This window comes from Oncorhynchus gorbuscha, linkage group LG01 (genome assembly GCF_021184085.1).
Source record: "Oncorhynchus gorbuscha isolate QuinsamMale2020 ecotype Even-year linkage group LG01, OgorEven_v1.0, whole genome shotgun sequence".
NCBI lineage: Eukaryota > Metazoa > Chordata > Actinopteri > Salmoniformes > Salmonidae > Oncorhynchus > Oncorhynchus gorbuscha.
In genome coordinates, this window is record NC_060173.1 from 78,215,975 (window position 1) to 78,239,224 (window position 23,250).

Sequence of the window (23,250 nt, forward strand, 5' to 3'; positions counted from 1 at the left end):
AGTCAATTTCCATTTACTATTCTTGTATAGGTATCTGCATATTCCTTATAGGAGTAATAATTTAAGGCTCAGGCTCCCAGTTGGCGCAGAGGTCTAAGGCACTGCATCTCAATGCAAGAGGCGTCACTACAGACCCTGGTTCGATTCTAGGCTGTATCACAACCGGCCGTGATTGGTAGTCCCATAGCGCGGCGCACAATTGGCCCAGCGTCGTCCAGGTTTGGGTTGGGGTGTAATTGTAAATAAGAATTTGTTCTTAACTGACTTGCCTAGTTAAATGTAAGTTAAATAATCTAAATGGAATAGCTCCAGTAATATACGGTAGATTGCCATGTTCTCCTTTCCTTTTAGGGAGAAGGAGGACTAAGTGGACTTCCAGGTCGGGATGGCGGAGAAGTGAGTGATACACTTAAACACGTAGTACTTCTTACAATAAAATGTTCATATGCGGATCTCTATAGATACAGATCTAGGTTCTTAAACTAATCACCCTGTTGCAGGGGACCTTTCCTGCAACACAGGAAATGTAAAACATGTAGTGTATTTGAGGTTTAAAAATGCTTCTGAAGTTTTCCACTGACATTTCAGACTTGATTTACAAAAAAATACATCAAACCCTCTGAAAAAAAATGTCCATTAATAATAATCTACATTTCCTGTTGCTGCAGCCAACTGGCTTAAATTAAGATCCTACATCTGTATGTTGATTAAGCATTTATCAATGCATGTACAGCTGTTGCTCACAATCAAACCTATTCTACTGTGTTTGTTTGCAGGGAAAATCTGGTTACAAAGGAGAGAGGGTATGTCATTCAAGATGTCATTACTATTTATGTTATTTTGAAGCTACAGTTCATTCATATGACATATTGCTTTCATTACACAGGGTGAGAGAGGCGAGTGTGGCACTCCAGGAATTAAAGGGGACAGGGTAGGTATGAGTAATCCACTTTATCTGTTCTCTGAGTCTTTCTTTTGTTCTGTTGGTCATACTACAGGTTGATTTATACAGGACCTTTCTTTACTGTCTCATTGAATGTCCACTCCCAGGGTCCTGAGGGCCCAATGGGCACCAGAGGAGTCAGAGGTCTCCAGGTGGGTAAACAACAGCGACATGTACCTGGGAATTGCCCATGTTCAGATTAAAGTGTTCTACTTTTGTGAAACACCTGTATGAACGCATGTATACCCGCTCCATGCTCCACTCCACTCCCCTCCCTCCCGCGCACACACACACACACACACACACACACACACACACACACACACACACACACACACACACACACAATGTAGTTGATAATGTCTGTAATCTCTGTAGATCTTCCCAGCAATTTAGCATCCATATCTGGGTAGCCTTCACTTTATGTCCCGATGTGAATTGTGCACCTTTGTTATGGAGTGTTCTTTGTTGCTCCCCAGGGTTTACCCGGTCCACAGGGTGACGTTGGACCTGAGGGCCCTCAGGGTAATAAGGTTAGTAAGGAGACACCTCATCACACACATCTGCTGTCGCCTGTACACTTCCTTTTAAGGGAACTTTCAAAGAGAGGTTCCTGCCACGCGTTGTACTACCTGAGAGTCGAGGGGCATGTGTCTCTCTCCCTTAATAGGCACCTGTGGAAAATACTGGCCCGGTGCCAGTGCCTTCCCCTTCACTAATTCAGCAGTGTTGGGATTAATGCTAGTTTTCACATTCATACTCAGGTTCAGTTAATGGCAGGAGTCCTGTGTCTAAATATACGGTACACTAGGAACTGCCTAAAGCACTGTCTACCTCCTTACCAGTCCTCTATCGGGATTGTCAAGGCACTACAGCTATAAAAAGTAAAATGTTCTCTCTCCATGTGAGAACATGCAGGTTTCCGGTGGAAAGAGAAAAAAGGGTAAACAGAATGTTAAAGACAGATGTTGCTCCCATAATATGAGTATGTTAACTGTACGTGTTGAGATTTTAGCAGCCTTGTGATTTATATCTTACTAATTGAATCAGCTCCACCATCAAAGACAATCTTTCAAAACTGGATGGACAATTGTGGAAAGAGCCATGTTTATAGTCTACCCTGTTAGGAATATGTTTTAAGAGAGGAATGTAAGGTGTTGAGCATTTAACGGAGGTCAAATGTGATTGTTATGGAGGTGTGGACTGAAACGTGTGAGAGATCTGCCTTGCTTTGGGAAAACATTTTAAGTGGTTATCTCAGCTTTCTGCTTGACAGGCTCCACTTCTTTGTTGTTTGTTGTTTAGGATGAAATAACTCCTAAATGGTGAGTAAATCTCATGATGACTGCAAACTCTCCAGCAAACCATTGCCTCCAGTAAAATAGCTCTTAATTGTTTTGAGACTAGATGTTTTTGACTACTTTGAGTCGACACCTCAACTGAGACAATGTCTGGCTTTAGGATGTGCCCTGACTTGTTTTAATTTGGAGGGGTAAAATAGTTTTCCCACTTTTCCATATACAGTACAGTTCTGACAATAGCTCCCCACTGGGTATTCACTGGTTGAATCAACGTTGTTTCAACATAATTTGTCAGCGTATTGTGTCATGGAATCAATGTGGAAAATACATTGGATTTGAAAAAAGTAATCAACCAGTACTGTTTTCATCTCATTTCAACCAGCGTTGTAAACATTGAAATTAGGGTTAAACTTAAATATATTGACTTAACAGAATCTTACATTGCCTTCAGAAAGTATTCACACCCCTTGGCTTTTTCAAAATGTTGTTGTGATACAGCCTGAATTTAAAATGGATAAAATGTGAGGTTTTTAGTCTACATTCAATTCCCATAACGTCAAAGTGAAATTAGGTTTTCAAAATTTTCAAAATGCTAATAAAATATGGAATGCTGACATGTCTTGAGTCAATAAGCATTCAAAACCTTTGTAATGGCATGCCTAAATAAGTTACATAATAAGTTGCAAGGACTCACTGTGTGCGCAATAATAGCGTTGAACATGATTTCTGAATGACTACCTCATCTCTGTACCCCACACATACAAATGATCTGTAAGGTCTCTCACTAGAGCAGTGAATTTCAAACACTGATTCAACCACAAAGACCAGGGAGGTTTTCCAATGCCTTGCAAAGAAGGGCACCTAATGGTAGATGGGTAAAAATAAGTTAGAGCAAGGGTTGCCTTCCAGAGAGACCGATTGTAACATTCTCTGTTTCACGGAAACATGGCTCTCTCGGGATATGTTGTCAGAATCAGTTCAGCCACCGAAATACCTTATTTAAGTAAGTATTCAGACCCTTTGCTATGAGAATCAAAATTGAGCTCAGGTGCATCCTGTTTCCGTTGATCATCCTTGAGATGTGTCTACAACTTGATTGGAGTCCACCTGTGGTAAACTCAATTGATTGGACATGATTTGGAAAGGCACACACCTGTCTATATATGGTCCAACAGTTGACAGTGTATGTCAGAGAAAAACCAAGCCATGAGGTCGAGGAAATTGTCTGTAGAGCTCCGAGACAGGATTGTTTCGAGGCACAGATCTGGGGAAGGGTACCAAGAAGACAGTGGCCTCCATCATTCTTAAACGGAAGAACTTTGGAACCACCAAGACTCTTCCTAGAGCTGGCCGCCTGGCCAAACTGAGCAATTGGGGGAGAAGGGCCTTGGTTAGGTAGGTGACCAAGAACCCGATGGTCACTCTGACAGAGCTCCAGAGTTCCTCTGTAGAGATGGGAGAACCTACCAGAGGGACAACCATATCTGCAGCACTCCACCAATCAGGCATTTATGGTAGAATGGCCAGACGGAAGCCATTCCTCAGTATAAGGCTAGGGCTGTTGCGGTGACCGTATTACCGCCACACCGGCGTTCACGAGTCATGAAGGCAGTCAAATTCCACATGACTGTTTAGTCACAGTAATTATGCTTCTCAAATCAAATCAAAGTTTCACCTTACAGTGAAATGCTTACTTAAAGGCTCTAACCAATGGTGCGGGGGAAAAAGGTACAGTGAGGGAAAAAAAGTATTTGATCCCCTGCTGATTTTGTACGTTTGCCCACTGACAAAGAAATGATCAGTCTATAATTTTAATGGTAGGTTTATTTGAACAGTGAGAGACAGAATACCAACAAAAAAAATCCAGAAAATCGCATGTCAAAAATGTTATAAAATGATTTGCATTTTAATGAGGGAAATAAGTATTTGACCCCTCTGCAAAACATGACTTAGTACTTGGTGGCAATCACAGAGGTCAGACGTTTCTTGTAGTAGGCCACTAGGTTTGCACACATCTTAGGAGGGATTTTGTCCCACTCCTCTTTGCAGATCTTCTCCAAGTCATTAAGGTTTTGAGGCTGACGTTTGGCAACTCGAACCTTCAGCTCCCTCCACAGATTTTCTATGGGATTAAGGTCTGGAGACTGGCTAGGCCACTCCAGGACCTTAATGTGCTTCTTCTTGAGCCACTCCTTTGTTGCCTTGGCCGTGTGTTTTGGGTCATTGTCATGCTGGAATACCCATCCACGACCCATTTTCAATGCCCTGGCTGAGAGGAGGTTCTCACCCAAGATTTGACGGTACATGGCCCCGTCCACCGTTCCTTTGATGCGGTGAAGTTGTCCTGTCCCCTTAGCAGAAAAACACCCCCAAAGCATAATGTTTCCACCTCCACGTTTGACGGTGGGGATGGTGTTCTTGGGGTCATAGGCAGCATTCCACCTCCTCCAAACACGGCGAGTTGAGTTGATGCCAAAGAGCTCCATTTTGGTCTCAGCTGACCACAACACTTACACCCAGTTGTCTCTGAATCATTCAGATGTTCATTGGAAAACTTCAGATGGGCATGTACAGTGGGGAGAACAAGTATTTGATACACTCTCGATTTTGCAGGTTTTCTACTTATAAAGCATGTAGAGGTCTGTACTTTTTATCATAGGTACACTTCAACTGTGAGAGATGGAATCGAAAACAAAAATCCAGAAAATCACATTGTATGATTTTTAAGTAATTAATTAGCATTTTATTGCATGACATACTTGTAAGTATTTGATCACCTACCTACCAGTAAGAATTCAGGCTCACAGACCAGTTAGTTTTTCTTTAAGAATCCCTCCTGTTCTCCACTCATTACCTGTATTAACTCCACCTGTTTGAACTCGTTACCTGTATAAAAGACACCTGTCCACACACTCAATCAAACAGACTCCAACCTCTCCACAATGGCCAAGACCAGAGAGGGTGTAAGGACATCAGGGATACAATTGTAGACCTGCACACGGCTTGGATGGGCTACAGGACAATAGGCAAGCAGCTTGGTGAGAAGGCAACAACTGTTGGCGTAATTATTAGAAAATGGAAGAAGTTCAAGATGACGGTCAATCCTCGGTCTGGGGCTCCATGCAAGTTCTCACCTCTTGGGGCATCAATGATCATGAGGAAGGTGAGGGATCAGCCCAGAACTACACGGCAGGACCTGGTCAATAACCTGAAGAGAGCTGGGACCACAGTCTCAAAAAAAACATTAGTAAAACACTGCGCCGTCATGGATTAAAATCCTGCAGCGCACGCAAGGTCCCCCTGCTCAAACCAGCGCATGTCCAGGCCCGTCTGAAGTTTGCCAATGACCATCTGGATGATCCAGAGGAGGAATGGGAGAAGGTCATGTGGTCTGATGAGACAAAAATACAGCTTTTTGGTCTAAACTCCACTCGCCGTGTTTGGAGGAACAAGAAGGATGAGAACAACCCTAAGAACAACCGTGAAGCATAGAGGTGGAAACATCATTCTTTGGGGATGCTTTTCTGCAAAGGGGACAGGACGACTGCACCGTATTGAGGGGAGGATGGATGGGGCCATGTATCGCAAGATCTTAGCCAACAACCTCCTTCCCTCAGTAAGAGCATTGAAGATGGGTCATGGCTGGGTCTTCCAGCATGACAACGACCCGAAACACACAGCCAGGGCAACTAAGGAGTGGCTCCATAAGAAGCATCTCAAGATCCTGGAGTGGCCTAGCCAGTCTCCAGACCTGAACCCAATAGAAAATCTTTGGGGGGAACTGAAAGTCCGTATTGCCCAGCGACAGCCACGAAACCTGAAGGATCTGGAGAAGGTCTGTATGGAGGAGTGGGCCAAAATCCCTGCTGCAGTGTGTGAAAACCTGGTCAAGAACTACAGGAAAGGTATAATCTCTGTAATTGCAAACAAAGGTTTCTGTACCAAATATTAAGTTCTGCTTTTCTGACGTATCAAATACTTATGTCATGCAATAAAATGCTAATTAATCACTTAAAAATCATACAATGTGATTTTCTGGATTTTAGTTTTAGATTCCGTCTCTCACAGTTGAAGTGTAGCTATGATAAAAAATGACAGACCTCTACATGCTTTGTAAGTAGGAAAATCGGCAGTGTATCAAATACTTGTTCTCCCCACTGTGCTTTCTTGAGTGGTCCTTCTGTAGCTCAGTTGGTAGAGCATGGCGCTTGTAACGCCAGGGTAGTGAGTTCGATCCCCGGGACCACCCATACGTAGAATGTATGCACACATGACTGTAAGTCGCTTTGGATAAAAGCGTCTGCTAAATGGCATTTATTATTATTATTATTATTTATTATATTATTATTATTATATTATTATATTATTGAGCAGGGGGACCTTGCAGGCGCTGCAGGATTTCAGTCCTTCACGGCGTAGTGTGTTACCAATTGTTTTCTTGGTGACTATGGTCCCAGCTGCTTTGATATCATTGACAAGATCCTCCCGTGTAGTTCTGGGCTGATTCCTCACCGTTCTCTTGATCATTGCAACTCCACGAGGTGAGATCTTGCATGGAGCCCCAGGCCAAGGGAAATTGACAGTTCTTTTGTGTTTTTTCCATTTGCGAGTAATCTCACCAACTGTTGTCACCTTCTCACCAAGCTGCTTGGCGATGGTCTAATAGCCCATTCTAGCCTTGTGTCCCTGACAATCTTGTCCCTGACATCATTGGAGAGCTCTTTGGTCTTGGCCACGGTGAAGAGTTTGGAATCTGATTGATGGATTGCTTCTGTGGACAGGTGTCTTTTAGACAGGTAACAAACTGAAATTAGGAGCACTCCCTTTAAGAGTGTGCTCCTAATCTCAGCCCGTTACCTGTATAAATGACATCTGGGAGATAGAAGTCTTTCAGATTGAGAAGGGGTCAAATACTTATTTCCCTCATTTAAAATGCAAATCAATTTCAAAAATTTTTGACATGTGTTTTTTTTCTGGATTCTTTTGTTGTTATCTGTCTCTCACTGTTCCAGTAACCCTGTCATTAAAATGATAGACTGATCATATCTTTGTCAGTGGGCAAACGTACAAAATCAGCAGGGGATCAAATACTTTTTTCCCTGTGTGTGTGTGTGTGTGTGTGTGTGTGTGTGTGTGTGTGTGTGTGTGTGTGTGTGTGTGTGTGTGTGTGTGTGTGTGTGTGTGTGTGTGTGTGTGTGTGTGTGTGTGTGTGTGTGTGTGTGTGTGTGTGTGTGTGTGTGTGTGTGTGTGTGTGTGTGTGTGTGTGTGTGTGTGTGTGTGTGTGTGTGTGTGAAGAAATAAAACAACAGTAAAAATACATTTGAAAAAAACAGTAGCAAAGGCTATATACAGACACATGTTAGTCAGGCTTATTGAGGTAGTATGTACATGTAGGTATCGTTAAAGTGACTATGCATATATGATGAACAGAGAGTAGTAGCAGCAGCGTAACAGAGGGGTTGGGGGGGCAGACAATGCAAATAGTCCAAGTAACCATTTGGTTACCTGTTCAGGAGTCTTATGGCTTGGGGTTAAAAACTGTTGAGAAGCCTTTTTGTCCTCTCCAAGCTCTGATGCTGCTGCTGGTCATTAGTAGCCTACCAAACTTGCTAACTGCTTGGTACTCAGCAATCCATTGTCCCTCTAATCACTCTGACATCAATGCAAATTTCTATAGACTATGCAATTCAGGCAGAAAACATAGTGATGGCTGCTAATAAAAAGAGGAGGCTCCCATCAGCTGTCAATTGGCTAGGCCTACTATATTTATTTCTCAACCTTCCTAATATTAAGCGCATTGCTAATATTTACAACATGAGTACAACCTACCTGGCTGGCATGAAAATAAACCATGGGGAAAAACGTCCTCCATTCGCTATTTAAGTGCATAGATGACATGTATTTTTTCCCGCTGCACTTGTTTCGATACAGGTGCATGATAATGGTCCATTCTAAAAAATATATATATATTTTTTATTTCACCTTTATTTAACCAGGTAGGTTAGTTGAGAACAAGTTCTCATTTGCAACTGCGACCTGCCCATGGTCCTTCTGTAGCTCAGTTGGTAGAGCATGGCGCTTGTAACGCCAGGGTAGTGGGTTCGATTCCCGGGAACACCCATACGTAGAATGTATGCACACATGACTGTAAGTCGCTTTGGATAAAAGCGTCTGCTAAATGGCATATATTATTATATTATTATTATTATTATTATTATATTATTATTATATATTATTATTATTATTATTATAAAGCATAGCAGTGTGAACAGACAACACAGAGTTACACATGGAGTAAACAATTAACAAGTCAATAACACAGTAGAAAAAAAGGGGAGTTTATAGACATTGTGTGCAAAAGGCATGAGGAGGTAGGCGAATAATTACAATTTTGAAGATTAACACTGGAGTGATAAATGATCAGATGGTCATGTACAGGTAGAGATATTGGTGTGCAAAAGAGCAGAAAAGTAAATAAATAAAAACAGTATGGGGATGATGTAGGTAAAAATGGGTGGGCAATTTACCGATAGACTATGTACAGCTGCAGCGATCGGTTAGCTGCTCAGATAGCAGATGTTTGAAGTTGGTGAGGGAGATAAAAGTTTCCAACTTCAAAACAAATGTCACACATATATTATTAGTATGTAAAGACAAGATCAACATCAAAATGGCGCCGACAAAGAGGGCAGCCTCGCTTCTCGTCCTTAATTTTAAGTGTTATTACATACAGCCGGGAAGAATTGTTAGATATCAGAGCGGCATCAACTTACTAGCACTACGACCAGGAATGCGACTTTCCCAAAGCGCATAATTTGTTCGAACTACTCTGTGCATTTGAGCTGATTCCAGAGACACACCCAAAACAACACCGCCAGAGAAGAGGTACACGGAGCGGTCTTCTGGTCAGACTTCGAAGGCGCACACACCACCCACCTCTTCCAAGTATATTACTCGCTAATGTCCAGTCTCTAGATAACAAGGTAGACAAAATTAGGACAATGCTTGCATTCCAGAGAGACATCAGGGACTGTAACAAACTCTGTTTCACGGAAACATGGCTCTCTCGGGATATGCTGTTGTAGTCGATACAGCCACCTGGATTCTTTGTACGTCACGCCGACAGGAATAAACATCTCTCCGGGAAGAAGAAGAGCGGGGTGTATGTTTCATGATTATCGACTCATGGTGTAATCGTAACAACATACAGGAACTCAAGTCCTTTTGTTCACCTGACCTAGAACTCCTCACAATTAAATGCAGACCGCATTATCTCCCAAGAAAATTGCCTTTGGTTATTGTCACAGCCATGTATATCCCCCCTCAAGCCGATACCACGACGGCCCTCAAGGATCTTCACTGGACTTTATGCAAACTGGAAACCATATATCCTGAGGCTGCGTGTTTTGTGCTGGCAAAACTCTGTATCACTGCTACTCTAACTTCCACGATGCATACAATGCCCTCCCTCGCCCTCCTTTTAGCAAATCCAACCACGACTCCATTTTGCTCCTCCCTTCCTATAGGTAGAAACTCAAACAGGATGTACCTGTGTTAAGAACTATTCAATGTTGATCTGACCAATTGGAATCCACACTCAAGATTGTTTTGATCATACGGACTGGGACATGTTCCAGGTAGCCTCAGAGAATAATATTGACGTATATGCTGATTCGGTGAGTGAATTTCTAAGAAAGTGCACAGGAGACGTTGTACCCACAATGACTATTAAAACCTTCCCTAACCAGAAACCGTGGATAGATGGTGGCATTTGCGTAAACTGAAAGCATGAACCACCGCATTTAAACATGTAAAGGTGACTGGGATTATGGCTGAATACAAACAGTGTAGTTATTCCCTCTGCAAGACAATCAAAGAAGCAAAATGTCAGTATAGAGACAAAGGGGAGTCTCAATTCAACAGCTCAGACACAAGACGTATGTGGCAGGGTCTACAGACAATCACAGACTACAAAGAGAAAATGTCACGGACACCGACGTCTTGCTTCCAGACAAACTAAACACCTTCTTTGCCCGCTTTGAGGATAATACAGTGCCACCGACACGGCCCGCTTACACGGACTGTGGGCTCTCCTTTTCCATGGCCGATGTGAGTAAGATATTAAACGTGTTAACTTTTGTAAGGGTGCCGGCCCAGACAGCATCCCTAGCCGCGTCCTCAGAGCATGCGCAGACCAGCTGGTTGGGGTGTTTATGGACATAGTCAATCTCTCCCTCTCCCAGTCTGCTGTCCCCACATGCTTCAAAATGGCTCCTGTTGTTCCTATACCCAATAAGGCAAAGGTAACTGAACTAAATGACTATCGCCCCATAGCACTCACTTCTGTCATGAAGTGCTTTGAGAGGCTAGTCAAGGATCATATCACCTACTCCTTACCTGTCACTCTAAACCCACTTCAATTTGCTTACCGCCCCAATAGGTCCATAGACGATGCAATCTCCATCACACTGCACACTGCCCTATCCCATCTGAGGAATACCTATGTAAGAATGCTGTTCATTGACTATAGCTCAGCATTCAACACCATAGTACCTTCCAAGCTCATCATTAAGCTAGAGGCCCTGGGTCTCAACCCTTTCCTGTGCAATTGGGTCCTGGACTTCCTGACAGGCCGCTCCCCAGATTGTGAAGGTAGGAAACAACATCTCCACCTCGCTGATCCTCAACACTGGGGCCCCACAAGGGTGCGTACATAGCCCCCTCCTGTACTCCCTGTTCACCCATGACTGTGTGTCCATACATGCCTCTGAAGACTGGGAGAATGTCATATGGTCAGATGAAACCAAAATATAAGTTTTTGGTAAAAACTCAACTCGTCGTGTTTGGAGGACAAAGAATGCTGAGTTGCATCCAAAGAACACCATACCTACTGTGAAGCATGGGGGTGGAAACATCATGCTTTGGGGCTGTTTTTCTGCAAATGGACCAGGACGACTGATCCGTGTGAAGGAAAGAATGAATGGGGCCATGTATCGTGAGATTTTGAGTGAAAACCTCCTTCCATCAGCAAGGGCATTGAAGATGAAACGTGGCTGGGTCTTTCAGCATGACAATGTTCCCAAACACACCGCCCGGGTAACGAAGGAGTGGCTTCGTAAGAAGCATTTCAAGGTCGTGGAGTGGCCTAGCCAGTCTCCAGATCTCAACCCCATAGAAAATCTTTGGAGGAAGTTGAATGTCCGTGTTGCCCAGCAACAGCCCCAAAACATCACTGCTCTAGAGGAGATCTGCATGGAGGAATGGGCCAAAATACCAGCAACAGTGTGTGAAAACCTTGTGAAGACTTACAGAAAACATTTGACCTCTGTCATTGCCAAACAATTGTATATAACAAAGTATTGAGATAAAATACTTATTTTCCATCATTTGCAAAGAAATTCATTAAAAATCCTACAATGTGATTATCTGGATTTTCTTTTCTCATTTTGTCTGTCATAGTTGAAGTGTACCCATTATGAAAATTACAGACCTCTCTCATCATTTTTAAGTGGGAGAACTTGCACAATTGGTGGCTGACTAAATGCTTTTTTGCCCCACTGTACTAAATACCAAACTAATCACACAGAATTACACATACACATAATTAATCATAACTTGATTACAAATTATATCATAAAGGAAAACATCCCTAGTGGGTGGAACAGATATGACAACTTGTTACACAAAAGAAAAGGGGCTGGGTTTGAGTGAAAGAGCGGGAAGACTGAGTAACAAAGGAAGAAGCTGTGCTATCGTAAATACAGTATCTGATGCATTCTAAATTACAGCCCATTTGGAAAAGGAAAACGCAATAAATATTTACTCTGAGCTGTGCTTCAGTAGGTTGATGGTAGATGGAAGGCCGTGTTGCCAAACCGAGTCCTTTGTCCTTTGAAGAATGTCTCTGGCGGTCAATTGGATACGTTGTAGTAACGTCGTTGTGTAACGTCGTTGTGTGATAGACTGTCTGTTCCTTCCTAACCCTCGTTTGCAGCTGCTGTTCTGTAGTGAATAAGAGTTCAAAGTTCATACCATTCGCAACCAAAGCTCACGCTGATGGCTTCGTTCTGTAGTTATTATCTGAACCATTCTGTCATCAGACCGTCGTCCTCACATCCTTGGAACAGGAGGTTATATTGTCGCCAAGGCTTTATATAGGAAGGGAGAGGAGGGCATGTTTGAAAAGTTTTATAACCCATGTCCCTTCACAGGGGTGGGCCACTGATTGAGCAGAGCCCTAACCTTATGAAAACCCAAATCTCACATTTTAGAAGCTAAAATCACATTTCATCCCATCACGAATAATTTCATATTCAAACATTTAAATTGAACAACAATTCCATGTGAATCCGATAACTCTGATGTGTAGACTTTCCACTGTAGAGTTTATGTCATCTTATCATTGATGAGAATGTCTCAGATGACAACCGAACTGACATCATATTTATTAAGTACCACTGCATATGTTCAATTGGTCGGATTACCAGAATATAGTTAATTTCCCCCCACCTTCTGATGTTCCCAGAATCTCTATGTTAACCAAGGGGTTTGCAAATGTAACATCAGTAGGGTAGAGAGAGGAAAAAGGGGGAAAGAGGTATTTATGACTGTCATAAACCTACCCCCAGGCCAACGTTATGACACATGCTATGTGTTTGTCTTAGGTCTCTCTTTATGTAGTGTTGTGGTGTCTCTCTTGTCGTGATGTGTGTTTTGTCTTATATTTTATATATTTTATATATTTGTATATACAGTTGAAGTTGGAAGTTTACATACACATTTACATTACATTTAAGTCATTTAGCAGATGCTCTTATCCAGAGCGACTTACAAATTGGTGCATTCACCTTATGACATCCAGTGGAACAGCCACTTTACAACAGTGCATCTGAATCTTTTAAGGGGGGGGGTGAGAAGGATTACTTTATCCTTAGCCAACTACATTTAAACTCAGTTTTTCACAATTCCTGACTTTTAATCCTAGTAACAATTCCCCTGTCTTAGGTCAGTTAGGATCATCACTTTATTTTAAGAATGTGAAATGTCAGAATAATAGAGAGAATGATTTATTTCAGTTTTTATTTCTTTCAACACAGTTCCAGTAGGTCAGAAGTCATTGTTCATTTGGATGTCCCATTTGCGACCAAGCTTTAACTTTCTGATTGATGTCTTGAGATGTTGCTTCAATATATACACATAATTTTCCTGCCTCATGAAGCCATCTATTTTGTGAAGTGCACCAGTCCCTCCTGCAGCAAAGCACCCCCACAACATGACGCTGCCACCCCCGTGCTTCACGGTTGGGATGGTAATCTTCGGCTTGCAAGTCTCCCCCTTTTCACTCCAAACATAACAATGGTCATTATGGCCAAACAGTTCTATTTTTGTTTCATCACACCAGAGGACATTTCTCCAAAAAGTATGATCTTTGTCCCCATGTGCAGTTGCAAACTGTAGTCTGGCTTTTTTTATGGCGGTTTTGGAGCAGTAGCTTCTTCCTTCTTCCTTTCAGGTTATGTCGATATAGGACTCGTTTTACTGTGGATATAGATACTTTTGTACCTGTTTCCTCCAGCATCTTCACAAGGTCCTTTGTTGTTGTTCTGGGATTGATTTGCACTTGTTTTACTGTAGATATAGATACTTTTGTACCTGTTTCATCCAGCATCTTCACAAGATCCTTTGCTGTTGTTCTGGGATTGATTTGCACTTTTCACACCAAAATACATTCATCTCTAGGAGACAGAACGCGTCTCCTTCCTGAGCGGTATGACGGCTGCGTAGTCCCATGGTGTTTATACTTGCGTACTATTGTTTGTACAGATGAATGTGGTACCTTCAGACGTTTTGAAATTGCTCCCAACGATGAACCAATTGTTTTTTCTGAGGTCTTGGCTGATTTCTTTGGATTTTCCCATGAAGCAAAGAGGAACTGAGTTTGAAGGTAGGCCTTGAAATACATCCACAGGTACACTTCCAATTGACTCGAATGATGTCAATTAGCCTAAAGCCATGACATAATAATATGCCATTTAGCATATTACAGTCATGTGTGCATACATTCTACGTATGGGTGGTCCCGGGAATTGAACCCACTACCCTGGCGTTACAAGCGCCATGCTCTACCAACTGAGCTACAGAAGGACATCATTTTCTGGAATTTTCCAAGATGTTTAAAGGCCAGTCAACTTAATGTAACAATCCTCTTCCTGTGAATGACTGGACCAAAGCGCAGCGTGAGACGTGTTCATGATATTTTATTAAAACCAGAACACTAGAACAAATAATTACAAAGAGGAAAACAAACGGTTCTGTAAGGAAACTAACTATACAGAAAACAACTACCCACAAAACCCATGTGGGCAAGAGCTACCTAAGTATGGTTCCCAATCAGAGACAACGATAGACAGCTGTCCCTGATTGAGAACCATACCCAGCCAGAAACAAAGAAATAGAAAAACATAGAAAAAATAACATAGAATGCCCACCCTAGTCACACCCCGGCCTAAACAAAATAGAGAATAAAAACCTCTCTATGGCCAGGGCGTGACACTTAATGTATGTAAACTTCTGACCCACTGGAATTGTGATACAGTGAATTATAAGTTAAATAATCTGTCTGTAAACAATAGTTGGAAAAATGGCCTGTGTCATGCACAAAGTAGATGCCCTAACCGACTTGCCAAAACTATAGTTTGTTAACAAGAAATTTGTTGAGTGGTTGAAAAATGAGTTTTAATGACTTCAACCTAAGTGTATGTAAACTTCCGACTTCAACTGTAATTGGTATCATGTTTCTCTGAACTGCCTAGACTGAATTAGAGCTTTTTTTTTAATGTTTTATTTTACCAGGCAAGTCAGTTAAGAACAGATTCTTATTTTCAATGACGGCCTAGGAACAGTGGGTTAACTGCTTGTTCAGGGGCAGAATGACAAATTTGTACCTTGTCAGCTCTGGGGTTTGAACTTGCGACCTTGCAACCTTCCATTTACTAGTCCAATGCTCTAACCACTAGGCTACCCTGCCATCCTTTAGCTGAAACCCACTCCCTTGTTCTTGACATTGGATCTGTATTATGCTGCTGTCTTTGTTTGCTGCTACCTTTAATCTGTGTCTCTTGTGTTTGTCATCACAGGGTGATCGGGGTCAAGCTGGCCCGGCCGGAATTCAGGGAGAAAATGGTATTGGACTTCCTGGACCAAAGGTACATTTAGTCTGTTTTTGCTTTTGTCTAACTAATGAATTGTTTTATGTTACCTGTTCCATCTCACCGTGTCTTTTTTGCAGGGTGATCTGGGATTCCAGGGAAAACCCGGCCCCCCTGGTCCGACAGGGTTGAGTGAATATGGCCAGCCAGTGAGTGGAATGAAACACCCGACTAGCATTTTACTGTAGATTACTACATTATGTAGTTTGGTTTCATTGACAACCTGATAAACTTTGTGAGTGATACTATACACTCAGTGTACAAAACAACTTCCTAACATTGAGTTGCACCCCTCCACCCCCACCTACTACCATACCCCGTTCAAAGGCACTTAAATATTTTGTCTTGCCCTTTCCACCCCTGAATGGCACACATACACATTTCATGTCTCAATTGACTCAAGGCTTAAAAACTATTCTGTAACCTGTCTCCCCCCCTTCATCTACACTGATTGAAGTGAATTTAACAGCTGACATCAATAAGGGATCATAGCATTCACCTCGATTCACATGACCAGCCTATGTCATGAAAAGAGGTGTCCTTAATATTTTTTTATACTCAATGTATATCACAGTAGGAAATGTGAGCTGATGACAACTACATAGACAGTGTCATCTGACCCAATGTTGGTAAAAGGATAATGCTGGTTTATTTTACAGGGGCCTCAAGGGCCACAAGGTTTTCAAGGGGAGAAAGGACCCCACGGAGAGGGGCTCCCTGGGCCAAAGGTATGATTACGATTTTGTCATGAATAAAAGGGAAATACAATAGAGAAATGATCTGGGTACAGCTAGAATGCGCTCCTCTTCATTTTTATCCTCCATTCTTTCTATTGTGTTAGCCCACAGAATTGTGTTAGCCCACAGCATCATTTCTGGGATTACCATTAGCTACAATGCTGGAAGCAGAATGTCCACTCAAAAGACCTTCTTTGTGTTACACCAATAGCAGAAACAGACCTAAACCTTCCATAAATCAGACGGCTTCTCAGCCTCTTGATTCTACCAGCGCCTGGGCTGTTGAAGATGGCCATCTGTTGGGCTACAATTAGCCTCAGAAACTGACAAGGAGTTACATAAGCATGAAAGCACAACTCTCATTCACTGGATTTCAGAGGGAAGAACTGTGTAATAAACACATTTACTGCATCTGCCAAAGCCAGGCCCTGCTCTTCTCCAAAGTAGTCTACTCACAGCTAGTTGTCAGTCAAGTGTTACCATTCATGTTGATGCGCGCATGCAAACCCTTTAAAAACAATGTCATTTCTCCATGTTGCAACTTGTGGAGTGACATATCATATCTTATATGTGGACTGTTCAAACATCACATGCACTTGGAGAGGGGCTGGATTTCCATGGGATTTAAGTGGCAATCAACCACAAAATGGAACACATTATGTAAACATAGCTATCCTTTTTTGTTTGACAGCACTTGGAGTTCATCTTGGTTTTTATCGGAGTTATATTATCATCGTAACATGTAGAGACGTGAACATGAACACAGTGCTTATATCGGATGAGTAAATGTATAAAACATCCTCGTGAACAAATTCTTTAGCAGTGGAATACTTCCTTCAGTCTGTTTTTCCTAATTCAAGTCAGAACCTGAGAGCAAATCAAATAACAGCAGTGTTGAGTGTGACCTGCGGTTGATGCAGCGTGACCTGCGGTTGATGCACGTACATTTGGCAGTAGTAGGCAGATCGTGGAAAATGAGCGTAACACAGAAAATGTCCTGAGGTAACCAAACATGGGCTCTTATGGGAAAGCCCCCGTTCCAAAAAGGGGTCAGAGCAGTTTTAAAGGACAGGTCAACCCCCCCCCCCCCCCCCAACAATTAATATGTTCCTGTCTGTGTGTCTGCATTTAGTTATTTTTCAACTGTTGCTGATGCAATAAACATGCCTAAATTCATCACCCTCTCCCTCTGCCAAGTTTGACAAGGGTAAGCAACAGGAGGATAAATTAAACAGATTCCAACATGAACGCCATATTTGAGAATAACATAACTTCAGTCATACAGGACCATGTCATGTTACTCACAAGACAGACAGGTGCTAACTTAACCCTCCCGGTCCCTACTACACTATCGACTGAGAATGAGAACAATGAGGATAGTGCTGTGATTGTGTGAACCAGTGGGAGCTGGATGTGTGTGACTGGAGAGTCTTTGTTCGGCAGGGAGACCGGGGGCTGGCCGGACCGAGGGGGCCAAGAGGACAGACGGGTGCAGGAATCAAAGGAGAAAAGGTGGGCTGTAAATACATCATTAATCAATGCCATTCACACAAACATACCATGTCTACCCAACAAAAGACCTAATGAAGTTCATAAAGAAGCCTTGGATCCTCCCTCTGGGCCTCCTTGGGCCACTCCATTGAGAAAGAAAGGGGGGGGTTATAGCTGTAGTTACTGTGGGAAAGTTGAAGGTAGGATTCTTTTTGCATGATGTAGGATTCAAACATGCTACAGTACATTGTTTCATACAACTACTGGCATAACCCGTGTCTAACACTCAAATTAAGCCACATTTATGGTTAGGTGGTTAGGTGGTTAGGTGGTTAGGTGGTTAGGTGGTTAGGTGGTTAGGTGGTTAGGTGGTTAGGGATTTTAGCCCTCTGTAGTCAAGAACAAGATACTCTATATGCTCACATCACATTTAGGAAAGGCACTCATGCAGATATTCAGCCTGGTGATTCTATTAGTGCCAATTATCTTGATTTGAAGACATAAAGGCCAATAAACTCATAAAGGTTTAAATGCCAACCTAGACCCTCAACCAGGGCCGGATTAATGCAGGGGTTTAACGGGGCTGAAGCCCCTGGGGGAAGAGAAAGCAAAGAGGAAGCAAAAAACTAAAATATATAATAATAATAGTTTTTTTTTACTGCAACTGCCAACCCTCAGGAGCCTGCTCTGCTAGTCATGCCTTTTTTATCCAACCACAGGAGTCCGTGCCAAATGTTCAAAATACACCAGAGAGCATAATTTAGCCATAGAGGATCAATAGTTCATAATGGATTAAGTTTTATCACAAGCACATACAGGTATCTGCCAAAATAAAAGAAACACCAACATAATGTGTTTTAATCGGGTGTTGGGCCACCACGAGCTGCCAGAATAGCTTCAATGCACCTTGACATATATTCTACAAGTGGACCTAAACCATAACAGGAAAATGCACCCCCACACCATAACATATACTTTTTATACCTCGTTTACCCAAGTGTTTCCTTTATTTTGGTAGTAACCAGTTTGCTTTCAGTTTGGAAGGCCCCAGTTTGGACAGCATGCGTGTCAAATATACAGTTTGTTGCATTGTGGCCATAGACATATAATCCATAGAAGGGTTTTGGAACCTCTTACCCTGGCAATTTGACAGTTAAACTCATGGGTACACTAGCAATGGATGCCAATCCTGACTTGAATGAGAACTGCCATCTATGGATTATATTTCTACGGTTAGCTGCGGCTGTCGGTTTGCCTTTTACAGAATTCACAAAACAATTTTGGGAAAAACATGCTATTTGGAAAGCAAATGCCCACTGCTGAAAAGAGAAGACTAATCTGTGTTTAGAACCAATAAAAAATATATATTCTCAACAACTCCCAATTTTAGCTAACAGCAGCACTGTTTTTCAAATGATCTCATCTTGAGATAGGCTATTGCCACGACGAGCGCATCGGCCATCACCGTGAGCTGGGGGCAGGGGAGCCTATGAAAGACAAAGCCCCTGGGCCTATGATTTCTTAATCGGGCCCTGCCCTTAACCCTTTCTATGTTTGACCTCAGGGTGAGTTCGGGCCTCCAGGTCATCCAGGACTTGTTGGACTTACAGGAGCAGGCATCCAGGGGGAGAAGGTAAACTGAGTGGCGGAGATTAACGAAACACTACACTTGCATTCCCATCAAACACACACACACACATGTAATTGTGATTGTTATTCCTCAGGGAGTGGAGGGTCCCAGAGGTCCACCTGGAGGCAGAGGACCTCAAGGAGAGGGCTTACCTGGACCTAAGGTTGGTAGAGACAATGTAAAGCCATGAATTAAAGGCCAAGATAATGGAATTCTCTAATTGCTGTTGTTTGTAGCTAGCCTGTTGTTTTTGCCTGGTGGATTTCTTCACCCTACTTTCCATTCTCTTATTTCTAGGGTGATCAGGGTTTCCCCGGAGAGCTCGGAGCTACAGGGGAGAGAGGTGTTGGTGTGCCAGGGCCAAAGGTAAGACAAATACCGTATCCACCCTCTTCCAAATAATTAAAAAAACACCTTTTCAAATAAGCATGTTGGACTTGTGATATATTTTTAAAAGCAATTTGTTTCTTTTCCAGGGTGAGCTTGGTACATCTGGCCTGGCTGGCTTACCTGGTCTTCCAGGCGAGGACGGGGCTCCAGGACAGAAGGTGTGTTATTTCACCTTTACACCACTTCTATAGATCCAGTATAGTTCTATAGATCCAGTATGGTTCTATAGATCCAGTATAGTTCTATAGATCCAGTGTAGTTCTATAGATCCAGTATACCACAAAGGAAAGGAATGTGCCAATGTGAAATGGTCTGTCCCATCTACCCTTCGCCACTGCCAGGGTGAGGCGGGTGTAGCTGGTATAAGAGGTCCTGATGGAGCAGCAGGGATCGGCACCCAGGGCGAGAAGGTAGGTTTCACATCCTCACCCTTCTGTCACTAACCTGTAAGCACCAAGAGGGGGTCATGTAAATTATGTGTGCTCTACCTCTACCAGGGAGACCAGGGTCAGAGGGGCATCCGTGGATTACATGGACCTCCTGGCATGACCGGACCCTCAGGGGCAAAGGTAATAATGATAATACTAATTGGTTGCATTTATATAGGGGGGGGGGCAGAATGCTCACCACACATAAGCTAGCATAGTGGAGAGGTGAGGAGTGATATATGCCAAATGGGAATCAGGTGGATGATTTGGTGGACATGATTGAAAGGGGCAAGGTTGGGAATTTGACCAGAACACCTCTACTCTTATGATAAGTGCCATGGTGAGAATAACACAATAACACACAATAACACAATCTGATCACAGCACGGCAGATTTAGCAAACCTGATAGTATTGTTTGCTTTGACCTACCATTATTCATTAAATTAACGTCTATTTAGGTTATTTACAAGCAACACTCAACACACACTGTGTTGACTGCATATTTGTTGGGATTGTTGTAATAGCAGGCCAACAGTTTGAGTTCAACCAAAATACACTAGAAGATTACAAAAGTGGCGAACACTGCAGAAAATCTCTGCAGGCTGTTGGTAGTGTAGGGCTTGTTTGGATAAAGTGTCTGTAGAGTTCAATGTTATTTGATTTTTTTTTTTCAGGGGGAGCCTGGCACACCAGGCCGACTGGGCATGCCAGGACTACCGGGACGGGCCATTGCAGGTCCCAAGGTAAGAAATACACATCTATTAACACCCTGTTTCTGTATGCAAGTCTTGGCAGGTACTGTACACATTTGACAGGCCTGTTAGCCTGCAGTAAGAAACACTGTTACATGCAGTCTGTTGCAATGCATCCTCACATCCTGGCTGATAAACAGCATTGTGATGAACTTATCTCATTCTCTGTCTCAGGGTGATCTAGGCCCACCTGGTCCCTCTGGGCCGACTGGAGAGACAGGCTATGGGCTACCTGGGCCAAAGGTAAGTGTTGCAATTCACAACAAAGAAAATATGAAATTACTATTACTATGAGGCATATGCTCATCATTTTGAATAATGTTTTTTTTTCCAGGGTGACCGTGGTCATCCTGGTCCATCAGGACCTTTTGGATCCAAAGGTGAAGGTTTCCCTGGTCCAGTGGTGAGTACCTACAACCAGCATGGCTAACTGCATACTTAACTGCAGATTACTGGTGTTAAGCCAAACTCATTCCATTTGGATTGTTCCCTGTTTCTTTTTTAGGGTCCTCCAGGCCTTCCAGGTCTACAGGGAGAGCAGGGACCTGAGGGCATTGGCATCCCAGGACCTAAGGTACTTGTCATCTGTATCTGTCATGTATCTGTCCCTAAATCCTCTATGTCAATCTGCTACAACCTACTATATGTCAACGTGAATGTGTATTATGTATCGTACGTGACTCTACATCTGTCTGTCCCAGGGAGACATTGGCTTCAGAGGATTGCCAGGTTTGCCAGGCCCAAAAGGAAAGGGTGTGCAAGGACCACCGGTTTGAAGCTAATATTAACAGAACTTCCATTATTCAGCCATAGGTCACATTCTGAGTGTAATACCTTAACACATACCGGTAGTCCAGCTGTGATGGCAATGTCCAAACTTAATCAACTTTAGTTATAGTCTGTAGCCTGTCCGTCCCCTCCCATTAAATTAGCATCATTGGTTTCCAGGGTAACATTGGAAGGAAAGGACCCCCTGGTCCAAATGGGCCACCAGGGGAAGGTCTGCAGGGCCCCAAGGTATGTTTAATAACACCGTCCAGTCCTGACCTGTGATCTTTAGTGTGTTTTAGCTCTTTTTCAACTACCTGGCCTTTGGGTAAATAACCAACCGATGGGTCTTGTTTTGATTAATGATTCATCTTTTGTATTTTAGGGTGAGCAGGGGTCTCAGGGTGTGACAGGGCCAAGGGGACCCATAGGGGAAGGATTCCCAGGAGGTAAGGTAAGAGGATGACATGCATGCTTCAACTCATAGCCATCTTCCTCTGATGGATGCAGTGACCTTGTCTCTAACGGCAGTGCTCCTGTTGCTTCCTCCTGTCTCATCACCGCAGGGTGACCGTGGCTTGCAGGGTGAGAGAGGAAATAAGGGTGTAAAGGGGGGCATGGGAGATTCTGGGGTTCCTGGAGAGTCTGTGAGTTTTCTAAATATTCATTGTTTTACCAAAATTGCTGTTTTATGGTGTTCTTTCATATCATTTAGAAGTAGTGATGTATGAATCATTTCAAATGTTTCTCTCATAACTCAGGGGAGGCCAGGAGTAAAGGGTGAAGTGGGGCTTACAGTAAGTTCACAAACTTTACATGCTGCTTGAATGGCTCTGTAATATATACAAACATATGAAATATGAATATAAATCGCACACTTCTATCACTTCCAGAGAGAAGACATCATTAAATTGATCAAGGAAATATGTGGTAAGACTAACACCATGATAATAATAAATCCAAGCTAAAACATGAAGCTTTAATTAAATAATGTTAATTCAGCATCTCTATCATGCTTTTAGGATGTGGAATCAAGTGCAAGGAGAGGCCAATGGAGCTTGTATTCGTCATTGACAGCTCAGAGAGCGTTGGTCCGGAAAACTTTGAAATCATCAAGGACTTCGTCACAGCTCTGGTGGACCGTACCACTGTTGGACGTAACGCCACCAGAATTGGATTAGTCCTGTACAGTCTGGATGTCCACCTGGAGTTCAATCTGGCGCGCTACATGACCAAACAAGATGTCAAGCAGGCCATCAGGAAGATGTCCTACGTGGGTGAGGGAACCTATACTAGCACCGCCATCCGGAAGGCTACCCAGGAGGCCTTCTACAGTGCCCGTACTGGGGTTAGGAAAGTGGCCATTGTTATCACAGATGGACAGACAGACAAACGAGAGCCTGTGAAGCTGGACATTGCTGTGAGGGAGGCCCATGCTGCCAACATTGAGATGTATGCACTGGGGATTGTCAACACCTCAGATACAACCCAGGCCGAGTTCCTGCGTGAACTAAATCTGATCGCCTCTGACCCTGACAGTGAACATATGTACCTCATCGACGATTTCAACACTCTACCAGGTGATTAACATGGTCATATGT

At 42.9% G+C, this 23,250-nt stretch overlaps 1 protein-coding gene across 2 annotated transcripts in view; it reads left to right on the plus strand.

Moving 5' to 3' along the window:
• Positions 1-23,250, plus strand: part of col28a2a (collagen, type XXVIII, alpha 2a) — a 38,876-nt gene that overhangs the window by 11,916 nt on the left and 3,710 nt on the right. For both annotated transcript variants that reach the window (XM_046361032.1, XM_046361041.1), the window contains exons 7-32: positions 352-396; positions 777-803; positions 887-931; positions 1,051-1,095; positions 1,423-1,476; positions 15,381-15,449; positions 15,533-15,601; positions 16,112-16,180; positions 17,633-17,701; positions 19,245-19,313; positions 19,405-19,473; positions 19,608-19,676; positions 19,787-19,858; positions 20,042-20,110; positions 20,198-20,269; positions 20,804-20,872; positions 21,056-21,124; positions 21,216-21,284; positions 21,387-21,455; positions 21,583-21,651; positions 21,830-21,898; positions 22,035-22,103; positions 22,216-22,296; positions 22,411-22,446; positions 22,543-22,579; positions 22,672-23,229. In XM_046361032.1, the coding sequence (XP_046216988.1) occupies positions 352-396; positions 777-803; positions 887-931; positions 1,051-1,095; positions 1,423-1,476; positions 15,381-15,449; positions 15,533-15,601; positions 16,112-16,180; positions 17,633-17,701; positions 19,245-19,313; positions 19,405-19,473; positions 19,608-19,676; positions 19,787-19,858; positions 20,042-20,110; positions 20,198-20,269; positions 20,804-20,872; positions 21,056-21,124; positions 21,216-21,284; positions 21,387-21,455; positions 21,583-21,651; positions 21,830-21,898; positions 22,035-22,103; positions 22,216-22,296; positions 22,411-22,446; positions 22,543-22,579; positions 22,672-23,229 (2,107 nt within the window). The remainder of the gene's footprint in view (positions 1-351; positions 397-776; positions 804-886; positions 932-1,050; positions 1,096-1,422; positions 1,477-15,380; positions 15,450-15,532; positions 15,602-16,111; positions 16,181-17,632; positions 17,702-19,244; positions 19,314-19,404; positions 19,474-19,607; positions 19,677-19,786; positions 19,859-20,041; positions 20,111-20,197; positions 20,270-20,803; positions 20,873-21,055; positions 21,125-21,215; positions 21,285-21,386; positions 21,456-21,582; positions 21,652-21,829; positions 21,899-22,034; positions 22,104-22,215; positions 22,297-22,410; positions 22,447-22,542; positions 22,580-22,671; positions 23,230-23,250) is intronic.